General features: G+C 38.5%; 2 protein-coding genes across 2 annotated transcripts; both read left to right on the forward strand.

Annotated features, from left to right (window-relative positions):
* The first annotated feature begins 2,504 nt into the window (after positions 1–2,504).
* On the forward strand, positions 2,505–16,259 carry shisa4 (shisa family member 4). Its single transcript, XM_041783040.1, has 5 exons — positions 2,505–2,936; positions 8,047–8,224; positions 10,291–10,427; positions 10,513–10,704; positions 12,947–16,259. The coding sequence occupies exons 1-5, from the start codon at positions 2,852–2,854 to the stop codon at positions 12,985–12,987; spliced, it is 633 nt and encodes a 210-aa protein (XP_041638974.1). The 5' UTR covers positions 2,505–2,851; the 3' UTR covers positions 12,988–16,259.
* A 2,579-nt stretch (positions 16,260–18,838) lies between these two features.
* On the forward strand, positions 18,839–24,783 carry lmod1b (leiomodin 1b (smooth muscle)). Its single transcript, XM_041779971.1, has 3 exons — positions 18,839–19,376; positions 21,875–23,605; positions 23,687–24,783. The coding sequence occupies exons 1-3, from the start codon at positions 19,131–19,133 to the stop codon at positions 23,711–23,713; spliced, it is 2,004 nt and encodes a 667-aa protein (XP_041635905.1). The 5' UTR covers positions 18,839–19,130; the 3' UTR covers positions 23,714–24,783.
* Positions 24,784–26,889: the final 2,106 nt, after the last annotated feature.

The raw sequence follows: 26,889 nt of genomic DNA on the forward strand, positions 1-26,889 counted from the left end.
TCCAAAGCACACATCCACAGCCCACCAGATGAGAACCATGACTCTTAGGGCCCCCAACCTCACTTTGGTAACCACTGACCCGCTGTGCCTGTCTTTTAATTTATTAACATAGGGCAAGCTGCAGATTGTCCAGAGAGGGATGGTGTTTTTCATTAAGTTTTATTCATTAGTTCCTCCAGTTGTTTGGAATTAATATCTTAAATAGCAGTCCTATTATACCCTTTGGTCATGATGAAATTGTGTATAAAATACAACCCCAATTTCAAAAAAAAAAGTTGGGGTGCTCTATAAAATTTAACTAAAAACAGAATGTGAAGATGTCCAAATCTCATATACCCATATTTGTTTCACAACAGAGCATCAAAAATTTCAGATGTAACTGAGGCATTCTTTGACAGAGATGTCTGGATGGGAGCATATGTTGCTTTATAGCCTCAGTGTACTTCTCAGCATTGATAGTGCCTTCCAGATGTGTAAACTGCTCACGCCATAGACATAAATACAACCCCATACCATTAAAGATGCAGGCTTTTGCACTGTGCACTGACAACAAGCTGGACGATCCCTCTCCTCTCCTCTTTAGTTTGCAGGACATGGCATCTGCAGTCTCCCAAAAGAATTTTTTTTTTAATCCGACCACAGAACAGTTGTCCATTTTATTTTGACCCAGTCCATTTTAATTGAGCTTTGGCCCAGAGAAGATGATGGTGTTTCTGGTTCAACTTTAATTTGTAGATGGCGCAATTAACTGTGTTGACTGATAATGATTTCTGGAAGTGTTCCTGAGCCCATGCAGTGATTTCCAGTACAGAATCATGTCTGTTTTTAATGCACTGCCGCCTCATGGCCCAACAATCACAAGCATCCAATACTGACATTCGGCCTTTTCGGCACACAGAGATTTCTCCAGATTTACTGAATTTTTTGATGATATATACTGTAGATGATGATATTCAAATTCCTCACAGTTTTATGCTAAGGGACATTTTTCTGAAATTGTTCCATGATTTTTACAAATTTGTGAACATCTCCCTATCTTTACTCCTGAGACACTCTGCTTCTCTAAAATGCTCCTTTTATACCCAGTCATGTTACTGACCTGTTTCCAGTTAACCTCATTTGTTGCTAAATGCTCTTCTAGCTGTTTATCATTTGTATACAAGTTACTTTCCCAGCCTTTTGCCCTGTTCCTACTTTTTCAAGATGTGTCTCTGCTGTCAAATAAAAAATCAGCGAATATTTTTTTTGAATGATATGAGATTCACAGATCATTGCATTCTCTTTTTAATTACATTTTACACTGTCTAACTTTTTTATGGAGGTTTTTTTTTTTTCTTCTTCTTAAGAGTTGAACCAATTGGCGTCTGGACAGTGGTGGCCCTCTATTGTTTTTTTTTTTTTCTTTCTTTCTTTTTATTTATTTATTTTTATCGTATTTTTATTGCCGTTGCTGCTTCATTTCTGTGTCACCGTGGGGAGCCGCTCTGCATCAAGTGTTTGCTAACATCTAGGCTGTGACAGTTCTTTCTCTCCTTACCAGGGCGGATTGGAGCCGAGAAAGGGGGGTGGGTACTCTGACCTCCAAAGGTGCGTTCAGGGCAGCTCGTAAATACCTCTACTATGTAAACGTCGCAAGAGAACGGTTTATAAAAGCGCCTCTCATCTGGTGGGTCGGAACCCAAAAGTGGGTCACGAAGCTTTTTCCAGTGGGTCGTGTATGTACGCTAAGAGGAAAAAAACAGGAAAAAAGTCAATGGACGTAAGCCAAAAGTGAACTAATACAGCTTATTTTTTTTTAATTTTCCCTATAATGATGAGTATATTTATTACCTTTTCTCAAGATTTCTACTCTAATCTCTGTTCTTCTGATAACAAAACTGTTTTCTCAAGCTAAGGGGAAATTTCCTTAAGTAATTTCTAAATTGACGAGAATAATAACAGCAATTATAATCTAAATTTTGCAAATTTAACTTCATACCACTGAATATACTAATGTAGGAAGTTTGCTATAATATTCCCTTGTGGATGTTGATTTGTTATGTGGAATTTAAAACAGGCCACAGCCATAGAAAAAAATAAACAGGTCATTTACTTAAAAGGTGATTCAACATCACTGTAATACTCTTACAAATTAACATTTTATTTGTTTTATTTTGGTGGAATCATAGAAGTATATAAAAAATGGTCAGTTATGTAGAAATGGCCTGCTTGTTGTGGTGTGACATCGCATTTTTTGGGTTATACAGAGTAAAAGTTGTTTTATTTCCGAAAACAAAAGAACACCTTTAAAAGTTTGTATATAATAGTTCAATCAATGACACCCCTTTGAGAGACATTTTAAACATTTTAGCCAGATTTTAACATAGACTGTTTTAAACATGTTTGAGTCAGTGTATACAAAAATGTTGTGTAAATATGAAGTTTATGTAAATCCTTTATTTTACCTTTGACTAGGTTGACTAGGACTAAGAAATGGTACAACCGCTAAACTCCTTTTGTACATTAGAAGAGACTAAACCCAGTGCTCTGTCTGTGAATGAGTAATATGTTACTACAATATCACCCTTTGTGGGACTTCGACCTCGCAGCCCATTGATACTGGTGCGCGTTTTCCTACAGAGTCAGATTGTCTGTGAAGGCACCACCTGTCGTCGTCCGAGTTGAGCGTCGTCACAGCCTCGATGTGTCATTTCAGCGGATAAATTACCGAGCGTCGCAGCCGTCCCGTCTCCTGTGCTGCTCCCGACCTGGATAATGGCTGACAGCGACCGTTAGAGCGGTTGTTCTTGCTTATTGCCATCGATGAAAACACACCCATCTTTAAACCAGCCTTGCTTGATTTGAATTGAGGATGGGGATGATTTCTCCAGCGGGCGGCATGTCCCTCTCCGCGCTGACTTTGGCGCTGCTCACCATCGTCCTCTGCACTTCTCACGGTAAGATTAGAGCTCGCAAATCCAGGCCGCGCGACGCGAGCTAACCGTTGTCTGCATGCGTGACCGTTGTGATTTCCAGCAGCCTGAACCCGCATCGTCCCGCAACCTCAGAGCACGGCACAGCACGGCAGTTAGCATGATCTCATACCTCCTGACTGAGCCCGTCACCCCAGTGTTTCTGTAGGCCTGGGAAACCGTTACTAAACCTCTCATCAACAACACTGATTTCATTTGCTCAGTCGTCTGTGAACTAGTTTCACAACTTGTAACGTTTTCTGACCAATGACTAGCAAACTGCACGTTTCCAGTCAAACGTCTGTTTTTCACTGTTTTCAAGAAATACGTCACAGTTATTCGTCGAGTTTCCCTAAACTGCTCGATTAGTTTACACAGTTCAGCTCTGTTAAATTAGCAAATGATGCTTCATTTTTATTGTTGACCAAATTCATCCAGCTTTTTGGTATTCCAAGTGATTTACTTTTATAAAGAATAATTAGCTTAGTGAATGCACACAAAATAAGTTACTAAGTACTGTCATTAAGAATAGTGCCATGAAGTGATATTTCAGCACAGGCCTTACTGCCAGAGAGACAGATTTGTACAATTATTACAAACAAAAGGAGCAAATATAAACTCAGATGTTAATAGTTATGCAATTTAAAGAGCTAAATCCAAGCCAACTAATGCTATATTTAATTCAGCGAACAGTATTTAATGGTTACCTAATTTAATTTTTCTCTTTTTTTTTTTTTTTTTACTAAGTTTGTCAATATAAATCGCGATTAACTACAATCCTTAAGTATTTTCATTTTTTTCCTCGATTAACTGCATGCTTTATTTTGCTTTCCAGAAACATGGCCAAGCCACTGCAGGATTTCCCTGCATCCACAGTGATGTTAACTGCTCCTTTAGGTCTCATTTGAATTTAAAAGACAGCTCAGTGGCCAAGTCAAAAATCACCTGAACCTTGTGTTATCAAACAATGATCTTTTTTTACTGTTCACATTCCTTTTCAGTACATAACAAGTCCCTTATCTGTGGTTTCGCTCAGGTGAAAACCTTCGGTCTACCTATATAGACAGGTCTTTATTAAAACTGGAAGACAGAAAAATCCAAAATGACATAAAAACAGTTATAAATCCAAAACAGTGGAGCTTTGGAATGCAATAAAAAGAAACTAAAAAGTGTAATTAATGGCAATAAACTACAGAGATCCTGTGATTAAACGGGATTCAAAAATTGAATCTGTTGACAGCCCTACTTTTTAGGGATGCACGATATTATCAGTCTGGAATTGGTATCAGCAGATAGTAGCTTAAAAAGGCAAACATCGATATTGGCAGATATCAAAATTTCTGCCGATACTTTTACATCCGATGTTTTGCCTGTGTATTTCAGCATACATCGACTGTAAATTTTGTCCATATATACCAATAAATTAGTCGGGTTTTAGGCTGAACCAACAGACCTATGTCAGTTGAGGTCATTTTCACTATTTATCCACATTCTTTAAACTTTGAAGTGTTTTTAAAGACTAAAGTTTGTTTCCTTGGTCATCCTCAAACCTTAAAGTGTGTCCAAAAGGACTGAAATTTCTTGTCTGAAAAGCATATTTAAATATTGGTATCGGTATCAGCTAAAATGAATCTGTAATTATCAGCATATTGGATATCGGCAAAAATCCAATATCGTGCATCCCTACTAATTTTTACAAATGCTTTCATGGATATTAATGAATTTACAGAAATAAATACATCCATCTATATCTGTTATTTCATGCAAAGAACTAAACGTATACTAGGAATCAAAGATTATTACAGTAATATTTGTATGATTCATTTTTTTCTGGCAGAGTTTATCCTCTTTTTGCTCATGTTTGCAATTTGTTGATATTTTGATTTGCAAATCAAATCAAATTTATTTATATAGCACATTTTTTAAAAACAGCACGAGCTGACTAAAGTGCTTCACATAGAGAGGCAAGATACAAATAACAATATATAAGCTACACAACAGCAAAGAACAATAGACAATAAACACAAAGAGTGAAGAGACGTTAATGTGTTGGTTTAACAGAAAAGGGATATGAGGGAGCGATCTAATTAAGTCAAAGGCCAAGGAAAAAAGATGTGATTTTAGCTGTGATTTGAAGGAACATAGCGAGGTGGCAGATCTAATGTGAGAGGGGGCAGTTGATTCCATAGACGAGGGCCTGCAACTGAAAAAGACCGGTCACCTCTGAGTTTTCTCAGAGTCTGAGGGATGACCAGGAGAGACTGGTCAGAAGAACGGAGTGAATGTGTTGGAGCGTAGGGGGTTGAAAGGTCAAATAAACAGGAAGGAGCCGAGCCATAGAGTGATTTAAAAACAAGCAATACAATTTTAAAATGGATTCTAAAATGGACAGGGAGCCAGTGGAGGAAAGAGAGTACGGGGGAGATGTGTTCGCGTTTTTTAGTACCTGTTAAAAATCTGGCAGCAGCGTTCTGGACATACTGTAAGGGATTGGCTGACTCTTAAGTACAGTGAGTTCCAGTAATCTAATCTTGGTGAAATAACAGTGTGAATCACTTTCTCAGTGCCATTAAAACTTTTAAACAGTTTTACTTTGGCCAAGGTTCTTAATTGAAAGAAACAGCGTCTCGCCACCGAGTTTATTTGTTTTTCAAAGGTAAAAGAAGAATCAAAAATCACGCCCAGGTTTTTGGCAGAGGGTTTGACACAGGCTGACAAAGGGCCAAGATGATTTTGAATTTGGGTGGTGAGGGCAGGGGGGCCAAAGAGAATTGTTTCGTTTTTTTTGTTGATTAAGTTTTAAGAAATGTTGTGCCATCCAATCATTGATTTCTTGGAAACAGTTGAGTAGTGGTTGTAGGGACTGAGGGCTGTGAGGTTTCAGGGGGAGATATATTTGTGTATCATCAGCAAAGCAATGGGATGAGACGTTGTGTTTCTTTATAATGCTACCGAGTGGCAACATGTAAATGGAAAATAAAAGAGGAGCTAAAACTGATCCTTGAGGGATGCCACAGGTAAAGCTGCATAAAGTGACAAACGGAGCCACATGTGGCAAACAGGACGTCAGTTGCCAACCCCTGATTTATGTGTGTATGACTTTGTAAATCTCCCTAAACTTTCCTTGGGGTCAGTCAGATACCTATCAACTTTTAGGTCATTTGAGGCTTGTAATACAAAACTAAGGTTTTCTGTAGGGATACACAGTATCAGATTTTTATCAATATCTGGTATTCCTTTATTCACAAATTAATTGTTACTGATAACAATATAATACAGAAATGTATTTAAATGACCTAAAACTTAGTTCTTAAAACACACAAATTTAAGGTTAAGGGTGAACAAATTAACAAATTTCAGTCCTCAAAACTAGGGGTGGACTGAATAATACTGAGATCGATATTTGGCATTTGGCCGATTATCAGCAATTTACTTTACTGATAATCTAGGCTATAAAGTTAATCAGTCAAAAAGTGTGCTATTTTGGTTCCACTGCAAAATGCTTATTTTCTGGTGTCTACAGGATGAAAAAGCCCCGAAGAAACAAAAAGCTCCAGTAACACTTGTAGTTCTGTGAACAACTCAATATCCAACAAAGGATCATATAGCTTTAAAGTTCTGATTAATATAAAATTTTGAAATTAAGAGTTTGACAAGTTGTGACTGTACAAGAAAAAAAAGTTTTACAATAACTGTTTTTTGAGAAAAATATGAAGTTTGAAAAGTTATACATGTATAAAAAAATATAAAGTTTATAGGATTTATACATTTATGAGAAGGAACTCAAAACAATTTTAAGTTAAAGTTGAAATTTTTGATCTGAAAAAATGTCCAAGAAGTCGGGAATTTAAGAGAAAAACAAATTTAAATGAAAGAATGAATTTTAGAGTTTATCAAGTCATAAATTTATGAGGGAAAATTGCCTGATAAAGTTGTTCTTAAAACTGCAAGTGCAGCTGGAGCTTCTGTTTTCTTCATAGTTTAGAGGCTTGTCAGAGACTGTCACACGTGTCTATGAGCAGTTCCAGGACAATAATACTACTCAGTAGATGACAAAATACTACACAAACCTAATGGAAGACAAAATGTTTTTATGGCCAGCTCTCAAAGATCTTCATCCAAAATTAGTCAAAGCCACTTCCCAAGTCTATAAACGTCTTAGCTTAACTCTCTTAATAGTCTTTCCATTTGTTTAATTGACTCTAAACTCTTTTGTTCTGCGAGGACAGGCAGGGCTTGTGGAAAAGTCTGTTGTGTAACAAACAGTTTCCAGGCAGATTGTGTTGTCAGATACTTGATACAGTTTTCCCATGGCCTTCAGAACATTTTGGGGTGGGCTGGGAAATGGCTGTTGTGACCATTTTCTTTGAGAACTTTATCATACAAGTTTGCACAATCCTATATTGATTGAATTTAGATTTTTTTTCAGTATTTTTTCAGGATAAGTGAAATATTGGTTGGTCTAGGTTTTCAAATGTGACAGTTTTATTGCTAACACGATAGTTCATTCAGTTTTGGGCTTTTGGACGTTTGGTTCAACAAAAAAAGACTTTGACAACAAAGACAATCATTATGAATGATGTTTGATTGGTGGAAAAACAATGTCTCTTTTTGATTTAAAACATATTTACTTGTGCTACAAGAATTAGAAAATACTCTCCTGTTTGTTTCAGATACACAAGTCCCCCTTATCTATCTCTTGGGTACCTTACCTAAGCCCTGATCTGTTTTCAACCTGTGCCACAGGGAACTATTGAATAATGTATTATGACTGTGTTTGGTCTGGAATGAGAAATATGTAAAGATAGTAAAGTGAGCGCCTGTTTAGAATAAATATTTTTTCCCTCCTCAAGGCAAAACAAAGGCGTATCTGTAAGAGAAGAGTTGAGAATTTTCTCAGCTTGAAAAACGTGTGATAAAACTGAAACAACAGTTTGTTTGTAAAAATATCCTCAAGAGGAAAGTGAATCTCTCTAGAGAACAAACCAAGTCCAACCATTCTCTCTTTGCCTCCTCTTTTTCTTCTTTACTCTGTCTCACCACCTTCCCTCTAGTGCCATCCAGCCTAACTCTTTGTAATGTCTTTGTTTTGCAGTCAGTGGGAACGAGGACTGTCTGTGGTATGTGGATAAAAACGGCACCTGGCACAATGGCTTTGACTGCCCTCTCATCACGTTCTGCTGTGGAAACTGCCACCGGCGCTACTGCTGCCTGGACGCCTTCAAGATGATCACAGAGAGGGAGCAGAAACGCTGCATGCTCTTCCAGTTCAGGTGAGGACAGAAGGAGCAGAATTTTAGTTTAATCACTTCTTTACTCACCCACTTGACACCAGAGTCTGTGGTTGTGTTCACATTAAAGTATCACTGCACAATCAGATATCCTTCATCTACAAATACTGAACTGAAGCATTCTGGAGGACACTTGTTGGTATAAACTCCTCAAAAACAAATCAACCCATCAGAGAAGACACATCTATCCATCCATACAAGGTAGACTCATTGATAGTTATTGATTAAATTGTGTTAGTTATTTAGAATATTGAGCAGTCCTAAACTATCAAACACAAAATAAAAATGTATAGTGAAGCTAAAAATTAGTTAATTGAATTATGAGTCCAACAAAAATGCCAAAGATGTTAAGGTTTTAGCCTCTTACAGGATTGTTGTTGTTGATAATATTTGTATTTTGGTCTGTTGGCTTAAAAACACATTTGGACCAAATGTTGCCAAATTATTTCAGTGGTTGATAGACTGAAAGCTAAACTAAAAAACTGAATCACAAATTACTGGTAAGTGGTCGATAAATAGCTGATGTCAAATAGGATATTGGAACATTAGATTTTTTTTAAGTATTGCAAAAGATGTTTGATATGGTATAACTCTATGAAAAATGTTTAGTTGTAGCTCTGACAACATTTAAATTCTGAAACATTTTGCTTTACTAAAAGCATTTTCAATGCCAAAGATCTGTTTTCTGGAGTTTAAACCACCTACACAGTCTTCATTAATATCTCAAACATCTCAAGGACTGTTATGCAATCAAAAGTGAACTTCATGCCATAACAACTGCTCATGTTGCACCTGAGCATGCATTTAAATGTGTAATCCTTGTTAACAATGCAATGAGGTACTGTTACTGCAAAGAGCAAAGCAGATATCACAGTGAGATATATATGTCTGGTCATATTGTCTAGTTCCAGTCCACTGTAACCTTGCATTCTGCTGGCTATTTCCTCTTGAAGTTCGATTCTTCATACTGTTGAACTGTCCTGCTGCCAGACTTCATTTGGCTGCGATTGACTTAATGACCCTGCTTTGGTCCCTGCAGTGTAATACATTCTCATTACTTGTTCTATTTCATCAGCTATTTGTGCTCTCAGTGATGTTTGATGCCACAGTCCCCTGTGAGGGATCATGATAGTGCACAACTAAGCAAGCGTGTACCTGAGAGACTGCAGCACGGCAGTGTTCCTGGAAAGCATCCATCACTATCTAGCAGTGAGCAGACAACCTGCAGCTTATTAATCCCGATGGGAGATCAGATCTGTGGGTGGCGGGGGCTGAGCTGAAACGGATGGTTTTGTTGAGACTACGAGGTGATGGAATCTGGTAGAAAAACAGAGAGATGCAGGGCAGCGTGTTATTGACTCTGTTGTTATTTCACTGTGAGTGTGTGGTGAACAGTTTGAATCAAAAGATTCTCCTCACGAATCAGCTCTGATAAAATTCACTTGTGAGTGAGTCCATATCAGTAGAGTGTGGGGGGAAATAATACAACATACTACTATAATGCATTGTAGTGTACACAAATGCCAGGAATAGATCCTTTGTAGTATAATTTAAAATACAAATTCAATTATTTCTTTTACAAAAGAGAAACAATTGCTTCCTGATAACACTGGTTAAAGTATGTGTAGTATGAGAAAATATGGGATGTATGTAGGACTGCAAAACTTAACCTATTTTCTCACAATCTTTAACTGCTGAGTGGTTGACGGAGTAACTCTGGTACTGTTAAGAGTTCATCAGAGTAGTAACCTGGGGGAAAAAAAACATTTCTGTGTTGGGTTGTTTTGGTGTGCAGTGCCCTGTAACAGGAGTTTATGGGCATAGTCCTCAGTTGAAATAGGTACAATATGCTATTGTAATACCAGCATTTTGCACACTATTTAACCATCTCACTAACATTGTATCACAATTAAAGTATCTTGATAATATTGTATTATTGAGCCTTTGGTGACCCACACTTACTTGGAAAAAGTGAGGATTCATCAATAGAGGATCAGAGTAAGAAAGTAGTCTTTGTAATTTAAATCCCATTCTTCCTCTTTTTTCAGCCCCACCACATTAGCTGGCATTGCCTCCTCCATCCTCCTGTTTGTGGCTATCATAGCCACCATGGTCTGCTGCTTCATGTGCTCCTGCTGCTACCTCTACCAAAGACGGCAACAGAGGGGACGGACACCTTATGACAGTGAGACCCTCTTCTTTTTTATCCCTGTTTACACATCAGCAGTTACAGTTAGTCTTAATAACAGTCTCCATTTCTTGATTCACAGCCCAGCAGATCCCCATGGCCAGCTATCCAGTGGAGCCCATGTATGATGCTTATGGTAAACCACTGGGACCCTCTGACTATCCACATCCAGGTTATCCAATGGCACCCCAGTACCCTGGCATGCCCCCACAGTACCCGATGATGCACCATGGACCTTATCCCCCACACATGATGGATCCTGCATACAGCCAGGGTAAGTGTAGCATAAGAGAGTAAGTCCATATTTTGTTGATTAACAGTATGATGTTCATATTTGCTCTGACATTAAAATGTAGCCTAAAAACAGGGTTTTGCACATAAAACAATGCCAATTCCAAAAAAAGATACACTGTATGAAAATACAAATTGTGCAAGCAAGACTTTTGAAAATCAGTCTTGAAATACCTCTTGCAAATGGCAAGAACAAGGGTGCAGATGTTTTCTTAGATCCTCTGGAAAATATATTTTCCATACATACTCTTTCTTTCAGCATTTTTACATCATATTGTGACATTGCCATAAATTCTGGCGTTTATAAGCCGCGATTTTAACACCTATTTTTTATCCAAAAAGTTGGCTGCAGCTTATTTACCAGTGTGAAGTGCCAAGACATGGGACATCATTACCACAAGTGTGTGCAGCTGCCATTATTCTGCATGAGACCTAACAATGATTGAAAATTCGCACTTTTCTCTGCTTTTTACAAACTCAGCACATGCTGGAATGCATGGTGACACAGACCAGACCAGTGGGATTTGGTGCCACTTTTTAACTGCTTTTCTTCTTTGTTAGCTCATTATCGTGCATTTAAGGGAAGCAGAAAGTATACAGTTAAAGTCATCATTCCCATGGAGTGCTGGTTTGACTGGAAACACTCTTCAGTAAGGACAACAAGAGACAGGTAGATGAAGGCAGAACAAGTCATCGGTTACTGAGAGCTCAACTACCGCACTGTAGCTAGTAGATGTGCAAGTCCATACAGTAAAAACACATGGTACAAAAAGAGCAACTCCGCTGCACAGAAACTGCATGTTGTGGACTTAGCTGAGTGAAATGGAAATCATCATGCAGGAGGATGGTTTTGACCTTTTTCCCTATATATTATTATTGTATTATGGATTTTATGGTAATAAGGCAAATTCACATAAAATCTGGTGACTTTTTCAATATTTTCCATGCTTCCAGGGGCATATTCCAATTGAATTACAATGATTGCTAATGCGTACATTATAGTAGAGAAAAATGATACCTTTTTATTTTCTTCTAGTCAGTGATGGGGATCGAAACCATAAAGACCCTGTTGTGTATTTTTCAAATACCTGAAAATCAATGAACAATGTAGCTCATCGATACTGCTACCATTACACAGACTCTGTGATGTAATGTCATTTTATGAGGAATGTATTCTATATTTTCATGATGTGTTCAAAATGTCACATAAAAAGATTGACAAGAAACTTCAAAGAATTAAGTTAAGAAGGTGGGGAATGTTTTTATGTCTGGATATATATATATTTTTTCATTTTGATGTTGTTTTGAATTGTCTTGTTGCTCGTTTCTGCTTTTATTGATTTTGCTGTCTGTTCTTTGTGAAGCACTTTGGGCTGCGTGTTTTTATGTATGAAAGGTGCTGACTTGATTAGATATAGCAGACTGAATCATAACATTTTAACTCAGGTTTTACTCAGCTTAGACCAGTTCTGTTGTAAATTTATTGTCATCATTTTGTCTTTCCAACAAACCATAGAAAAGTATCCATAGTAAGATTGGTAAGGAGTACCGAGAAGGGTATCAGTATCAATAGGATGAACAATCTTCATTCCTACTTCTAGTGATAGAAATGTTTGTTTGTTTGTTGGTCAGACCCTTTGGCCCAAGTCTCAGGCATTCTAGGAGTAACTCTGCTGGCATAGGTACTTTTTCAGTACGTTTTTCCCTACCAGAGCAGAGTGTCAGACTTAGAATTGTCTGGAGATGACATCCCAGCCTGAGAGGCTTGTTGTTAATTTTTTAAATTTATTTACGTACTTATTTATTCAGAATGCAGTTAGACATATTGGTGCAGAATCTTTGGATCTTTCGAGTTTAGAAACATGGCAGACCACAGAAATGAGGACAGTTTAAACTGAATTTTTTAACATTACAATCCTCCAAACCCACACACTAAACAATCTATCCAGGTGCAAAACCACACTCATGCCTTTTACAGTTTCAAAGTGGCGATTCCACAGACACAAGATCTCACAAAAACTTGCATGATTGAAAGTGGCTTCAGAAGAAAAACAAATATGGAGGAAGATAAACATCAGATGACTGTAAGCTCTATTGTGATGAGATGTTAGAAAGGCAGGAAAAAGTTACCTTGATATTACAGAACCTTTAACGTATTCATCGTTCAATATTAGATTTTAGTTTTAATTTTGTGTCTCTGTTTTTTTTTTTTTTTTAATTTTCAGCCCCTCCACCTTACTCTCCACCTCAGTATCCTGGTCATTGATGGTCTGGTCTACAAACACAGAGTAAGGAAGAACATCACCTGAGGGAAATGACTGTTTCAAATAAAGAAGGCAGCAATGCTCTCTCAAACACGCACTAAAATAACCGCTACAGCTCGACTAGCAGTGGTTTACCCATGAAGGAGAACAGAAGGCACTTTAAGGGTTTTTTGTTTGCTTGCTTTGTTTATTTACTATGTTGTCCTACTTCACTGGAGTAATTGTGTGAAATTTTGTTCTACAACCTGATGCCTGATTGCTCCCTGTCTTTCTCACTGAGGGCACCACAACTATGTGTCCCCGAAGAGAGGAGGTATCCAGCTGGTGTTTGGATTCTGTGCTGCTCCGACACACACCTCAATGACAGGGTGTTACTTAAAGACAAACACCAAACAAAAAGAGGGTCTTCTGAAGGGATTTACAAAATTATCAATGCACTTTCCCTTTATTCACTGAAGGGAAAATACTTAATTCCTCAGTTTTTAAATTTAAATAACTGCCGGAGACTACATTCCAGATCATTTCCACGTTTTCAAATATTTGTCTTTAACTTTGTATTTACAGTTTTTGTAATACTGTCTTAAATATTCTCAGAAGACCCTGATGGATTTCAGAGTAATCCCTAATTCTTAGTCGCCTGTTTGTTTCAATTTTGTGTCTCCTTTTTCGATGTCTGACCTGACTGCTTTACTTCATGATAGTATATTAGCTGCACCATTGTAATGTAACATCTCAGTGTCAGCATGCTACTCCCAGTCAAAGTTATCTGTCCTCCCATGATTCTTTTCTGGTTCTAAATGAATAACACACATGTTTTATATTGATTCAGTAATGCCAGGTAGGATGTTTTACAGTGAAATTCATGTTAAGTGTTTATTTGTTGTAACATATCAGGTCATGGGAGCTGCAGGTCAAGCTTTTGATTAAAATGAAATATCCCGCCTTACAATAATTAACCAAGGGATGGAGAAGAGATTAACTGTTTAAATACATATTTGTAAATCTGTTTTCTTTTTGGGCTGCATAATTTATGAAATTATAACAGAAGTTATTTTAAAGTATTGTTATTGTAACTTACGATATGATCTTTTAGCATTTTGCTATCATTCATAAGGTGTTTATTAATGTATTTACAATGAAGGGTACCTCTTACTGTGAATTTGTTCTCAGCTTCTGAAGAAGCTCCAAGCCAAAAAAAAAACAAAACAAAAAACAACAACAACAAAAAAAAAAATCTATACCGTTAAACTGACAGATTCCCTTCATCTCATTGGAGCAATATGAAGCTAAGCTAGCTAGCTGTTAGATGGAGGTGTTTCGGTTTAACTGGCGACTCAGAGGTGATTGCATCTGTTGTCATAGCTGCAACATATGTGGAGAATACCCCTTTCTTTTGTTTTTTTTTCTCAAAATACATATTTGATAATTTTTTTGACATGAAAAGAAGTAAAAAACTAAGAAAAGTAGTATCCGTGAGGAGTCACCTCCAGTTGACGATGGCACTTGTTAAACTGCAACACCAGTTAGCTTAGTTTAGCAGAGCAGTGATGGAAAGTAAACAGGGGAACTGCCTGCCTGATTCCAGTGTAAGGTATCAGTAAAAGTCACAATTTAGATTTATATCCCTTTTTTTCTACCTGTATATAAAATCTACGTGAAATACAGAGGTAGAAAAAGTACACAGCTGTTGTACTCAAGTGAAAGTTCTGTTACTCTGATTAATTACCTCCCGTAAAAATACTGGTCTATAAATCTACTCAGTACTGAGTAGCTTTACACAAAAATAAGATATTTCCTTATTGGCAAGATCAACAAGAAAATAGATCTCCAATTTTTTTTTTCAGGTAGAGTCACACCTCTATAATAAATAAAATACACAGCAACATTGACAGTTTGGATTTTACTGATATAGTTAAATTCAAGGCTTTAAAAGTATCTATGTTGGCCCACACTACATTTAGTTACTCTCTACTTTTTAGGTGTTAAATATTTTACAGTATGACAGAGCTGCAATAACTCTTGAAAACTGGTGGCACGGTGGGTCTCCTTTGTCAAGAACAAGCCAAGTGAACTCTAATTTAAACTCAGTGGATATTTTCACTCAGATTTAACTCTAGTTTCTGCTGTGTACAACAGCTGTTCTGGAGTCCTTCTCTTGCATTGTGCTACTGTGTAGTATACAGAGATGGAAGAAGTACAGTTACTCTGGTTAAAACCTAGTTAAGTAGAGGTAAAAGTACTGATTTTAAAATAAACTCAAAAAACTACAAGTACAGAAAAAACTACCAAATTACAGCAGTTTTAGTAAATGTAATTAGTTGCTTTAGACCCCTGGTGAAATGGCTGTCCTATTGGATCTTAACTGACCTGAGTTGCCACCACCATAAGCCGTAGCTTGTCAATGAGTAGAAACACCAGGGATAGTCCAGCATTTATCCTCTCTAAATCAATTAAAAGTGCCCAGGTCACCTGTTCACCCTGTTTTCAGTCCTGACCAAGCTAACTAGCTGTAGCTCCAACTGCCAGCTAGCTTCATGTATCTTCAGAAGCAACACCAATATTCTCTTCTAGCTACTTTGCTAGAAAGCAGAAAGCCTAGGTGTACATTTCCAAAACTGTTTTAATACTCTTTAAAATCTACAATAATCAGGAACAGGTTTGTGCTCTAGTTGGGTCAGAGCCTTAAATCTGTAATAGCCCCTTCTCAAGTGCATGAAGTATAAACCTAGCAACTGACGCATGTGTTTTAAAGTAAGAAGGCAGCTTACAGGTGATATATTGGTTATTTTTTTCAGGTGTAATTAATCTCAAATTTGAAAACTAACAAGACGAAAACTGAAATTCAATATTCTTATTATTCTGATCAGGGAAGAATTGTAAAATAATTTTCTTGAGCCTTACTGCTGTATGTTATCTAATTGATCAACCATACAATGAATAATTTAACATTTGTTGTAGGCATTTTACAGATTAAATTATTTCTAATGGCGAGGTCCATGTGTACAGATTTTTTGAGCCTTTGTAAAGCACAGAGAACACAGGACTTTACTTTGTAAGATGCTTTCATATGTAGTTTAACATGTTCAGTGATGTTTCTGTTTATTTGTGCTTCTAAACTCCATGAGTGTGTTCAATGAAACTGACATCAGCTGGCAAAATAACGTGGTAGATATGGCTGTTTTATCTGTCGTCATATGGATGGTATGACACTGTAATATAAAGTGGGTGAAAAATTTTTATTTCTATTGACATAAAATTTAACTTTGGAATGTAAAGCAAAACTGTCTGCTGTCTTTTTGTTTCCAAGAAATATAAAAAAAGGAATGTTAGTGGTGATGTACTGTTGGCAAGACAACTGAACAAGCCAGCTTTTTATTCTTTCCCCCTTTCTTAATGTGATTTAATACAAGACCGACCAAAGGATAATCTTTTCCCCATACCCCTGGCACACCCATTGCCCTGTTATAACATAATTTTATGTTTTATACCACAGTGTTTCCTACAGAATAATATAATACTTGGGTGACAGTCTTCATCAGCAGTATTTTTATAAAGATGTTCAAGTAACATCACTCACCTTTAAAATGTCTTTAAAATTATTGCAGGTGAGCGGTATGTGGAAATGCTTATTGTTGATGTGATAATGTATTGAAACCATCATCCTAGAGCAGTGGTTCTCAACGGGTGTAACCTCAGGACCCACCATGACATCCTCAATGAGAATAGAGACCCAAATTACCAAAAAACTTCAAACTCTCAAATTTATTTCATGAAAAATGTTTCAAACTTAAATGGAAAAAACACACATGATTAAACAAGAGCCAGGACAAAACAAAGACCTAAAAAGACTACAATCATGTATTCATTTAGCCATGTCATTTTTGGTCATTTTCTCAAGGAATTAACTTGTTATTGGAAAATCAGCTTTGAAAAGAGAGTATTTAAGTTAAAAGCTTGAGAAAAACAACCAAAATGTATTTATGACAGGAAAACAGACTTTATGCCACATCATACATGAATTTTTAAGGAAAAAATGGTCAAAAAATATACGGGGGGGGGGGGGGGGGGTTTTAAACATACCTAAGTGGCCCACCCAAGTATCATTTGTCTGTGGAAAACTCTTAAACATCAAATAAATTAGTGAATATTCTAGGAATTATACTGTTATATGCACTGCTGTGAAAAGTATTTTCACCATGCCTGATTTCTTTTTTATTATTTTTTTGCACATTGGTCACACTAAAATGTTTTGGGTCAATCACAAGTAATTACAAAATGCAGTTTTAAATGCTGATTTTCATTTATTATGGGAAAAAAGCTATCTAAACTGCCCCCAAATCTAATAACTGGTTGTACCACACTTGGCAGCAACAACTGCAAGGAGTCATTTGTGATAACTTACAATGAGTCTTTCACATCACTGTGGAGGAATTTTGGCTAACTCTTCTCTGGGGTATTGTTTTAATTCAGCTACACTGGGTATTTTTGAGCATGATTAAAATTAAATGCCATAGCATCCCATTTGGATTTACCTCTGGACTTTGACTCCGCTTCAAAATCTTTGTTTTTTTAACCCATTCATAGGTGGACTTGCTGATGTGTTTCCCCCAAATGTGCTTGAGCATTAGGTCATAGACTTATGGCCGGACATTCTCTTCAGGATTTTGTTGTAGAGAGCAGAATTCATGGTCCCATCAGTTACGGCAACCTGTCCAGGTCCTGAAGCAGCAAAGCAGCCACAGACCATCAAACTACCATCACTATGTTTGACTGCTGGCATGATGTTCTATTTATTAAATCCTGTTTTTGTTTTATGCCAGGTATAACAGGAAACACACCTTCCAAATAGTTCAGCTTTTGTCCCATCAGTCTACAGAATATTTTCCCAAAACTCTCCCATGGATGTCATTTTGGCCTGGTCCCCTTCTCATTGTTGAATTATGAACACTGACCATAACTGAGTCAAGTGAGGCTTGCAGGTCTTTAGATGTTGTTCTGGGTACTTCTGTGACCTCCTGGATGAGTGGTTCCCTGGAGTCCCAAAGCCTTAGAAATGGTTTTGTTACCGTTTCCAGACTAATAGATGTCAGTGACTTTGTTTCTCAGGTGTTCTTGAATTTCTTTAGATCGCAGCATAATGAGATTGTTTTTGAGCCTACTCACTTTGTCGAACAGGTTATGTTTGAGGGATTTCTTGATTCAACAGGTCTGGCTGTTGTAAGAAAAGAGCAATTGGGGAACAGATGGAGCTCTTATAACTAAGCCAAATGATCCAGATCTCCAAAAAGAGGCATAATTCTCATCAATTTGTACATGTAAACATAATTTTGACCACTAGATGTCCACATTGATCTCCTAACAATATAAGAGTTAGTCATTTTTGGTATAACTGATTATTTTTACTGTCATCAAACATCTAATCCTTTTTTTCTTAACTCATGAGTCCTTATAAAAAGATGTATTGATATATTGAAAGGTTAGAAAGGACACTATTATAAAATCTGCTGTATATCTGGGTGCATATACACCATGAGTGGAAATGCATTAAAACATGTATTTTCTATTAAAGTAAGGATGAAGTTATTGCCCTAAAGCATTCTATTGTATTCTATTCTATTCTGTGCATTTTTGTCTTTTTTCATAATTCAAACATAAATATAAGAAAGAAAACCTCCACACATAAATAATAGGAGCTTGTCTTAATCTAAACATGGATTGTGTAATAGGAAGTCTGTGTAACTCTGCTCTGCATCTTTGTAAACTTCAGCCCTTCCCATTACCTTTAAAGGAGTGTGTACCCTGAACTAAATATGGACATGCACTTTCAGAGGATTTCAAAGAATGTCCCAGCCTCACAGTCCACTTTGATGATGCGAGGCTCTTGTAGTCCATCACTGGTACCCCCTCGCTGCGGGACTGTGAGTCCAGCCTCTTTGCAGCAGGATTGATGTCTCTGGTGGCTTTTTGGTGAGCGGGACGCGACGGGACAGCAGGACTCCAGCTTTGACCTATGCAATGTCCAACTTCTCATCATAGGAAAGATTCACAGAAGACTCAAAGCCAACAGAAAAACTCTTCTACAATCATTGACGCCTCTGTGGAGAAAAAAAATCAGCCATCTACCTAAGAGTCTCATAAAGCAACCATGTCCAGGAGAAAGGTGAGAGGCCTGACCCGCATGGGCCGTCAGGTCAGCGAGGACCCTGACCTGGACAACCTGCTGTCAACCCTGTCCCCAGAGGAGGTGGAGGAGCTCCAGGATATGATAGAGGTGCCAGATCTTAAACCAGAGGATGGGAAGAATGTCGTCCAAGGGGAGAACCAGACTCCTGTGAGCAATAACAAAGGGGATCCTAAAAAGAGGCTCAGTCAGAGAGAACAGTCTTTTGAGGTTTGTGAAGAACATGATTCTAATCATTTATAGTGACTTTTTGTGTTGGATTTTTACTAAAGGGACACACCCTTCAGGATTAAAGCATGCTAAAGTAGCTTTAAAGTCCCAGTGTTTTTTAAGTCCATTTGTATTTGAGCAGATTTTGGTTAATATAACCGCCAGATTGGTTGATTTGATCCCAACATCATTTAATATCCACTGTAGCAGGAGTATTCAAATGATAACTTTTCATTTTGCTTGAGGCAAACCACGAACTGGACCACATTGGCTCCAGAGCTCATAAAAAGTGTAGAGATGGAAAAACAAAGTTTTACCATCCATATCAAATTTTTAATTATCTCTTCACAAGTAAAGAAATAGCCTTAAAAAGCAAAAGTACAATTTCATTTCCTTCTGTGAAATGCAAGAAAAGAGTGGCTGTCAGAGTCTCTGGGAGAGCAGAGACTGTGTTTAAATGAGAGACACTTGAGTGGAGCGGCGGCCCTGTGGAGCTTCTTAATCCCAGCCTGATGGAATTCTTTGGTTGATTGCTCCTACGCTCACTGCCTTTTAAGGATGCATCTGCCAGGGCCGAGGCCTCGCTCAGCAAAACAGATGGAGACTCACAAATCAAACACTTTACAAAAGCAACTCAGTGCAAATGTATCCATCCTGCAATATAAAAAAAATCAGTTGCTGACTGTAAACACACATGCCGATGGTGACAGGGAGGGTGTAGCTATGTGTTTACTCTGAGCAGATGGATGTGGAGCTGTTTGACAGGGAAGCAGCATGGCATTTGCATCGGTATTCAGTTGGTTAGATGTTATATCGCACTCCACATGAGTGCATTATGAAAATTACTATACAAGTTAGTAGAATTATGTAATTTTAAAGACTTCAAGTCACTGAAGAAGACGGCTTAGGTTTGCATTTTGTTAGGGCTCGAGCACTGACCGAGGACTCTATTGTATCTGTTGTTTTTCCTTCAGAAGAATTTGGGGCTTTAACAAAAAAAAAAAAAAAAAAAAACTTTAATGAAAATGGGGCCCTTTGGATATTTTACTATTTTGGTGGTATTGTGCAACACCATCAAGCAGGGGCCACACAGAGGCCCCAAAAGGGAGATAGGGGACTTTTCTCCTTGGGCCATCCTCTAAAATGTACAGGAAACACACGACAAACACTTCAGATTTAGGCGTTTTGGGGCGGTTCACAAGAACTAGTCTGAAGGATTTATCTGATTGAATCTACAATTTTTTTGCTCATACTAGACAACCTGAAGATCTGAAGTTGTGCAGACTGTGTCTTCACCATAGGGTGGGGCCTTGACCGGAACCCAGACTAAACTATTTTTTTTGTATATTTTATGCAGTGAAAATACACCAGTAATGTCATAAAACCTTTTAGTACTTAAATCAATCATCACCAAACTTCACAGAGATGATTACACACTGATCCTGAATACATTCATACATCAATTTCTTTAATTTGCCACAGCGCCTTCTTCTGGAAATTTTACATATCCACTTCTGATTTTTCAAAATTTTGCCTTTAAATATCCAGCCCCCATACACCATTCAGAGTAGGCTTGTGATTTCTGTTCTGCATATGGGTCATCATAAGACCTACAATAAAATCTTGTAGAGCCATGCTCAAATCCCAACAGCAAGTTGACCAGCTTTATCTCAGTTTCAAAATAAGGCATTTCTAAGGTGCCAAATGACTTTAATCAATCTGAACTTTAGTAAACAATATTCTGTGATCATCTGCTCTTCTTGCAAGACAACAGTATCATACTGAACACACTTGTGTGCAAACATCTAACCATTGTGCCAGAACCGGCAACAGGAAGTAACACAAATGGGTCACATCTCCATTCTCCTGCTTAACCTATTGAGCTCTGATTTTGAAAGAAAGGCCTCAATAACTGGCCACAACACAGACATGTTTCATTGAAGGACGTCTCACTGGCGATGGTGAGCATTTTAGTATCTTGCCAGTTTGACAGGAAGTATGTGCAACTCTCATACCAAACATCTGACTGCCTTCAAATTTCACATGTAGGATCAAGGTCTATAGCACCCCTACTGCCAATAGAAAGTGACACAATTGGACCATTTCTATTTTGCTAAAAGTTTGAAACTTCCTATTTGCATTAAATCTCACATGATTAGGGTCTGCCCTTCCACACTGTAAGAAAGCAGAAGCATCCCTAACATATACTGTTCCCTTGTTTTCTCATTTTACATGATAAATAATAGTCCTAGGAGGATGGACATGCTTTCTGTGCTCTGCTGCAGCACACAGCACAGGTTGCTTACACCCATAATTCCCACACTTTTGTGGTTGTGACACACCCAACATGTGCTGGGGTGCGAGAGCCCTTCAGTGCTTCTTGCAGCCCTAGTTTGTTCAGTTCAGGACACTGCAGTTTTAAAAACCTGCGTACAATGATTTTTCATTGGAATTCTACAATTTTCCACCTCATGCTCCTCGTATTCTTTCTTTTGCAGGAGCCAAAGAAAGAGAGCCGTAAGCAGGAATACTTGAGGAAAATGGGCCTGAGCCAAGAGGGGAAAGATGACGTGAACGTAGGGTTGCGAAAACAATCTAGTGTCTCAAGTGATAAAGATGCAAAGGTGGAAGAGAGAAGCCGCAGAGGTCTTGAAAGTCCAACAGAGGAGAGAAGTCGACTTTCAGGGAGATACAGGAAGCTGGACAGCAAGGATGGCGATGCAAAAGAGGAGACCAAAGAGAAACTAGAGGACAATAGGGTAAGAGATAGGAGAGAAAACAGAGAGAGCGCAGGGAGCAAAACTAAGGATATGATCTCTAAGTTGCAGGAAAAGAAGGATGACAGCAAAGAGAAGGACAGGAAAGAAGACTGCAGGAGAAAAGATGACAGCAAAACCAAGGATATTATCTCAAAGCTGCGAGAAAAACAAGAAAAGGATGCTGGCAAGGAAAAGGAGAGAAAATCAGAGACTGTCAGGACACAGGGACTTGTTTCCAAGATGGTGGAGAAGCAGAGCAAAGTGCAAGAAACCCCAGGTCCAGAGGGCAAGTCAGAAGAGAGGAAGGCTAAGACAGAGGAGAAAAAGGCTGATGAGAAAAGCAAGCCTGATGTCAAACTCCAAAGACAGCCATCTGAGAAAGATGAAGTGCAGGTGAAGAATGATAAAGCAGAGAAAAGAACAGATCGAGAGGAGCTTGTTAACCACAGTGACCATGTGAAAGAGAAAGAGAAGTTAGAGAAGAATGACAAAGAGGATGGTAAAGGAAAGGCTAAGAAAGTAGCAGAAGCAGGAAAAGTTGGCAACTGTGTTGCTAAAAACAGCCCAAACAGCAAGCCTGAAGAGGAGGAGGACGAAGACTCCAGCATGTTCGATGAGCTGATGGAGCAGGTTCGAAGTGACGACCCCTCCCTCACTGAACTCAACGTGAACAACTCGGAGGTCATCAAGACGAAGACGCTTATTGAGTTTGCTGTAGCTTTGCAAAAGAACACCCATGTTAAAGAGTTTGCTCTGGCTAATTGTCGTGCAGATGACCATGTAGCAGACGCCATTGCAGGAACCCTACGCAAAAACAAAACAATCACTAGCATCAACGTCGACTCCAACCACCTCACCGGCAAGGGCATCCTGGCTCTGATTCAGTCACTGCAGTACAACTCCACACTGACAGAGCTTCGCTTTCAAAATCAGCGACACATCTGTGGCGGGAAAACTGAGATGGAGATGGTCAAGATCCTGAAGGAGAACACCACCCTCCTCAAACTGGGCTACCACTTTGAGTTAGCCGGTCCTAGGATGACTTCGACGAACATCCTGAGTCGAAACATGGACCGGCAGAGGCAGAAGCGCTTACAGGAGCAGAAACAGGCCCAGGCCAATGGGGAGAAGAAAGGTGGAGCACTGGACGTACCAAAGACAGGCAGTGGCGGAGGATCTCTGAGAAACTCACCAAAAGCTTCTCCCAAGCCTTCACCCATACCTTCACCCATGCCATCGCCAAAGCTGATGCCGAAAAAAGGTGCTGGAGGTCCACCACCACCTCCACCTCCTCCTGGAGGTGGACCCCCACCTCCACCGCCTCCCATGCTGGATGTAGACTCCCTGAGGAACTCGTTGACGCCAGTGTCGCAGAGGAAGCTGGATGGGAAAAGTCCGGGCGGTAGTCAGAACTCAAGGGACCAACTGCTTGCCTCGATCAGAGGTAGCAACATTAAACAACTCAAGAAGGTTGGTAACATGGGTTTATCAACAAATGATGTAGCTCTTTTTATGCTTTCCAACATACTTACAATTATTTTTAATCCACAGGTACCAGTGCCAAAGTGGTTGCAGTAATATCATCTGTTTGAATGTAAAATGAAAAAGAGGGAGATAAAGGACATCTCACCAAAGTTTTTTAAAGACATGAACTCTACATTCCCCTAATTTCAGCCGGAGAATCGAGCTGTGGGATTGATGGAGCAAGTGACACATGAGATGCCCATCAGTTGGCTAACGAGTCCTCACTATGAGTTCTCCCTCAAACACTGGACCAAAAGGACTATACGGAGAAGGAGTGACGCAGGGCTCTCTCTATTAGCCGTCTGCAGTGGTTGTGTTGTCTTAAGATCATAAAGACGCTTTGCTGGTTATTTGCACTAGTTAATATGAAGCTGATCATGTAACATGTTGGCCGGTGTATGCGTCTGAATGTGAGTGTGGTGAATAAGAGGTTCATATAGCTAAAAATTCTAATATACAAGAGTTTATCATAGCGGATATTAAACTGACCTTTTATTTATTTGTGGAGAAGGAATCCACCTTGTTCTTTTAAGTTTAAAAACTGCTCTAACTGGGAAACCTTAAATGGCGGAAATATCAGGGAATAAAAAAACATGGCGCCCCTACTTTAGAAAATCTGGGTATTAAAGACAAAAGGTCAGGGCAGTCTTTGAATGTGTGTCTCTTTGCCAAATCTCAAACATCTCAGGCAGGGTTTAAAGGATTGGACAGCAGCCCAGTGGAGTCCTGGTGCATGACAACAGAGCTTTAGCATGGAAATAATGACATCATGTATTTTTAAACCAGGAAGCACAAACGGCTGCCCTTCAATGAGAGGCTTAATTTTGTACAGAATCATTCTAGCCTGCTTGTTTGAATACCTTCCATAACTTGTAGTGTAACACATCCCCGTATCTTAACCTTAAGAGGATGTTAAAAACATTACTGGCTTATATCAACCCTACTGCTTAAGTGAATGTCATTTTTAAGGAATTTAATGTGATAAACAACAACAACAACAAAATAATCCAGAGTGGCACTCACATGTGCACTGTGTAATGAAGACTTCTCTGTCATATCTGATTACACATGCCTTTCTTATGGAGCCTGTATGTCAAAAATAAAAGATTCTGGTATGTTTGCAATGATGGTAAAACTGGCTGTTATGGTTAATGAGTATCTGGAGCTTAAGTGTATGGAAAGTAAAATACAGAAGCTTTTTGAGTTATGTTTGCATTTGACAAACTTCTGAGTAGTATGTATCAGTTTTAATTTATCTTTGCCTGAACCTGGTGCAAATCATGCCTGTGTTCTATGCACCCTGGTATTCCTGCCTCTACAGCTGGAAGAAGAAACCTACCTAACAGCATGTGCTCTCTCATATCATGGATTTTTAATGTCTGACAAAAACTAGATTACATTTTTGTCTTGTTTTAGTCTCCTTGACAAAAAAAATCTTACTTTTCATCAGAATTTTTTTCATGAAGCTTTACAGCACTGATCATCAACTGGCGGCCTGATGGTTACAACGCTTTTTTTGCACTGGCAGTTCTCACAACCTCTGTTTTTTATTATTGCTAGCCTGTAACAGTTGACTTCAGTTTCTCTTGGTAGTATCCGAAATACTTATAAATAGCTCTCTGCTCTTAACATTTTCCTATATTCAAGGAAAATAAAGGGGAAATATGAAAAATATGTAGGCTACAGGGGAGAAGTTGCATTGATGGCATTGGTTTCAAAAGTTAAATTGGGACCTGCGACATAGACTAGTTGACACTGAGGGTGTTTTAGCACCCAAGGCGATTGTCTGGCACTGATCTTGTTTACAAAATGAGTGTACAGATATTGTACTGTTAGCATGCTAGCGCACTAGCTAGCGTTGGCATCCGGTAGCGTTAGCATCCGCTAGCCAGCTAATGTGTTAGTAGCAACAGCAGCAGGTTTCAATCAAAGGGCATTAAAGGCAAAATGCGTTCTTTTTCTTTAAGAGAATATTGTAAACATTAAGTAAATGTCACATAAATCTAACAGTGAGTAAAAATAGCTGTTAAAAAGACGCAGAAGAAGACCGGCAGACAAACTGTCGTTACTTACTGTTAGCATCAGTGCGAGATTTGAGACGGTAACCTGCTGTTATTTGTGCTCTGTACTATTTAAGTGTGCGTTAATATAGAGTACTAACAGAAGTATACAGTTTGACACCCCTAAAGTCTGCAGTTTTGCTAGCTAGCTTTCTCCTCAATCCCAGAGTGCATCTTTCCTGAATGCAAGAATTTGTAGGACTAAAAGGCTTATGTTTTCTGTGCGTCCATTCAATTTTAAATGTTACAGTTGCCGGGCAGATTTCCACAGGATCTTTAGAGCCATATATAGTTATAGATACACAGTCAACATTAGACATGCTTCTAAATAATGTACTTTTAATTAAAATAGAAAAATGGAGTATCTCTGGGTAATGCACATATACAGACCTGTGCCACCAGAAATAAAACAATTATATGCCTGTTACCCCTTACGTTACATGTTTAAACCTGCAGGAAAATAGTGGGAGCTGTGGAGTCGCTACTATGCTGTTCATCAGAGGAGAGAAAGAGAACAGCAGCAACATTAAGCAGCAGCAGGTCAGTTTATGTCTCCATCTCCCTGCCTCAACGTCTCTATCCATGAAATGCCTATATTTGGGCATTTCTCAATGAAAGCTTGCTCTGCAACTCATTCCTTTCTCGTTCCTAATAATGGGCTTCAGGCCAGTGGTCTCTCTCAGCTGAAGCTGCAGCCCTGACCAACAGTACTGATCCCAGATGGAGGAAAAAAAGAGGGGGAATGGAATGAAAATGTTAAGATTACGGGTTGTTAAAGCCAACCCAAGGGTTAGAAGGGGAATTGGTAATCATTTAAATGTAGAGCATACCTCAGTAGACACTTTAATGTGTCCAGATTCCTTTATTGATAATTACATAACTTAAAAGTATACAATTTTTTAGTTCTCAAATTAACTGTACATTTACATTCCATCTTAAATGCAACACAGTAAAAGTAACCTGTTACGGGGTCCAAGGACAAAATTTAACCGAGGAGCTCTGGTTAGGCCTCCTTACCTGGAACCAGAGGTGGAAAAGGATAAGATAAGATATACTTTATACTTTATACAATACTTAAGTCTTGCTCTCAAGCAAAGGTACAGGCACTCTGGTTAAGATTTACTTAAGTAAAAGTAAAAGTACTGATCTATAACTCTACACAAGTAAAAT

The sequence above is a fragment of the Cheilinus undulatus genome, linkage group 3 (assembly GCF_018320785.1).
Source record: "Cheilinus undulatus linkage group 3, ASM1832078v1, whole genome shotgun sequence".
Classification (NCBI taxonomy): domain Eukaryota; kingdom Metazoa; phylum Chordata; class Actinopteri; order Labriformes; family Labridae; genus Cheilinus; species Cheilinus undulatus.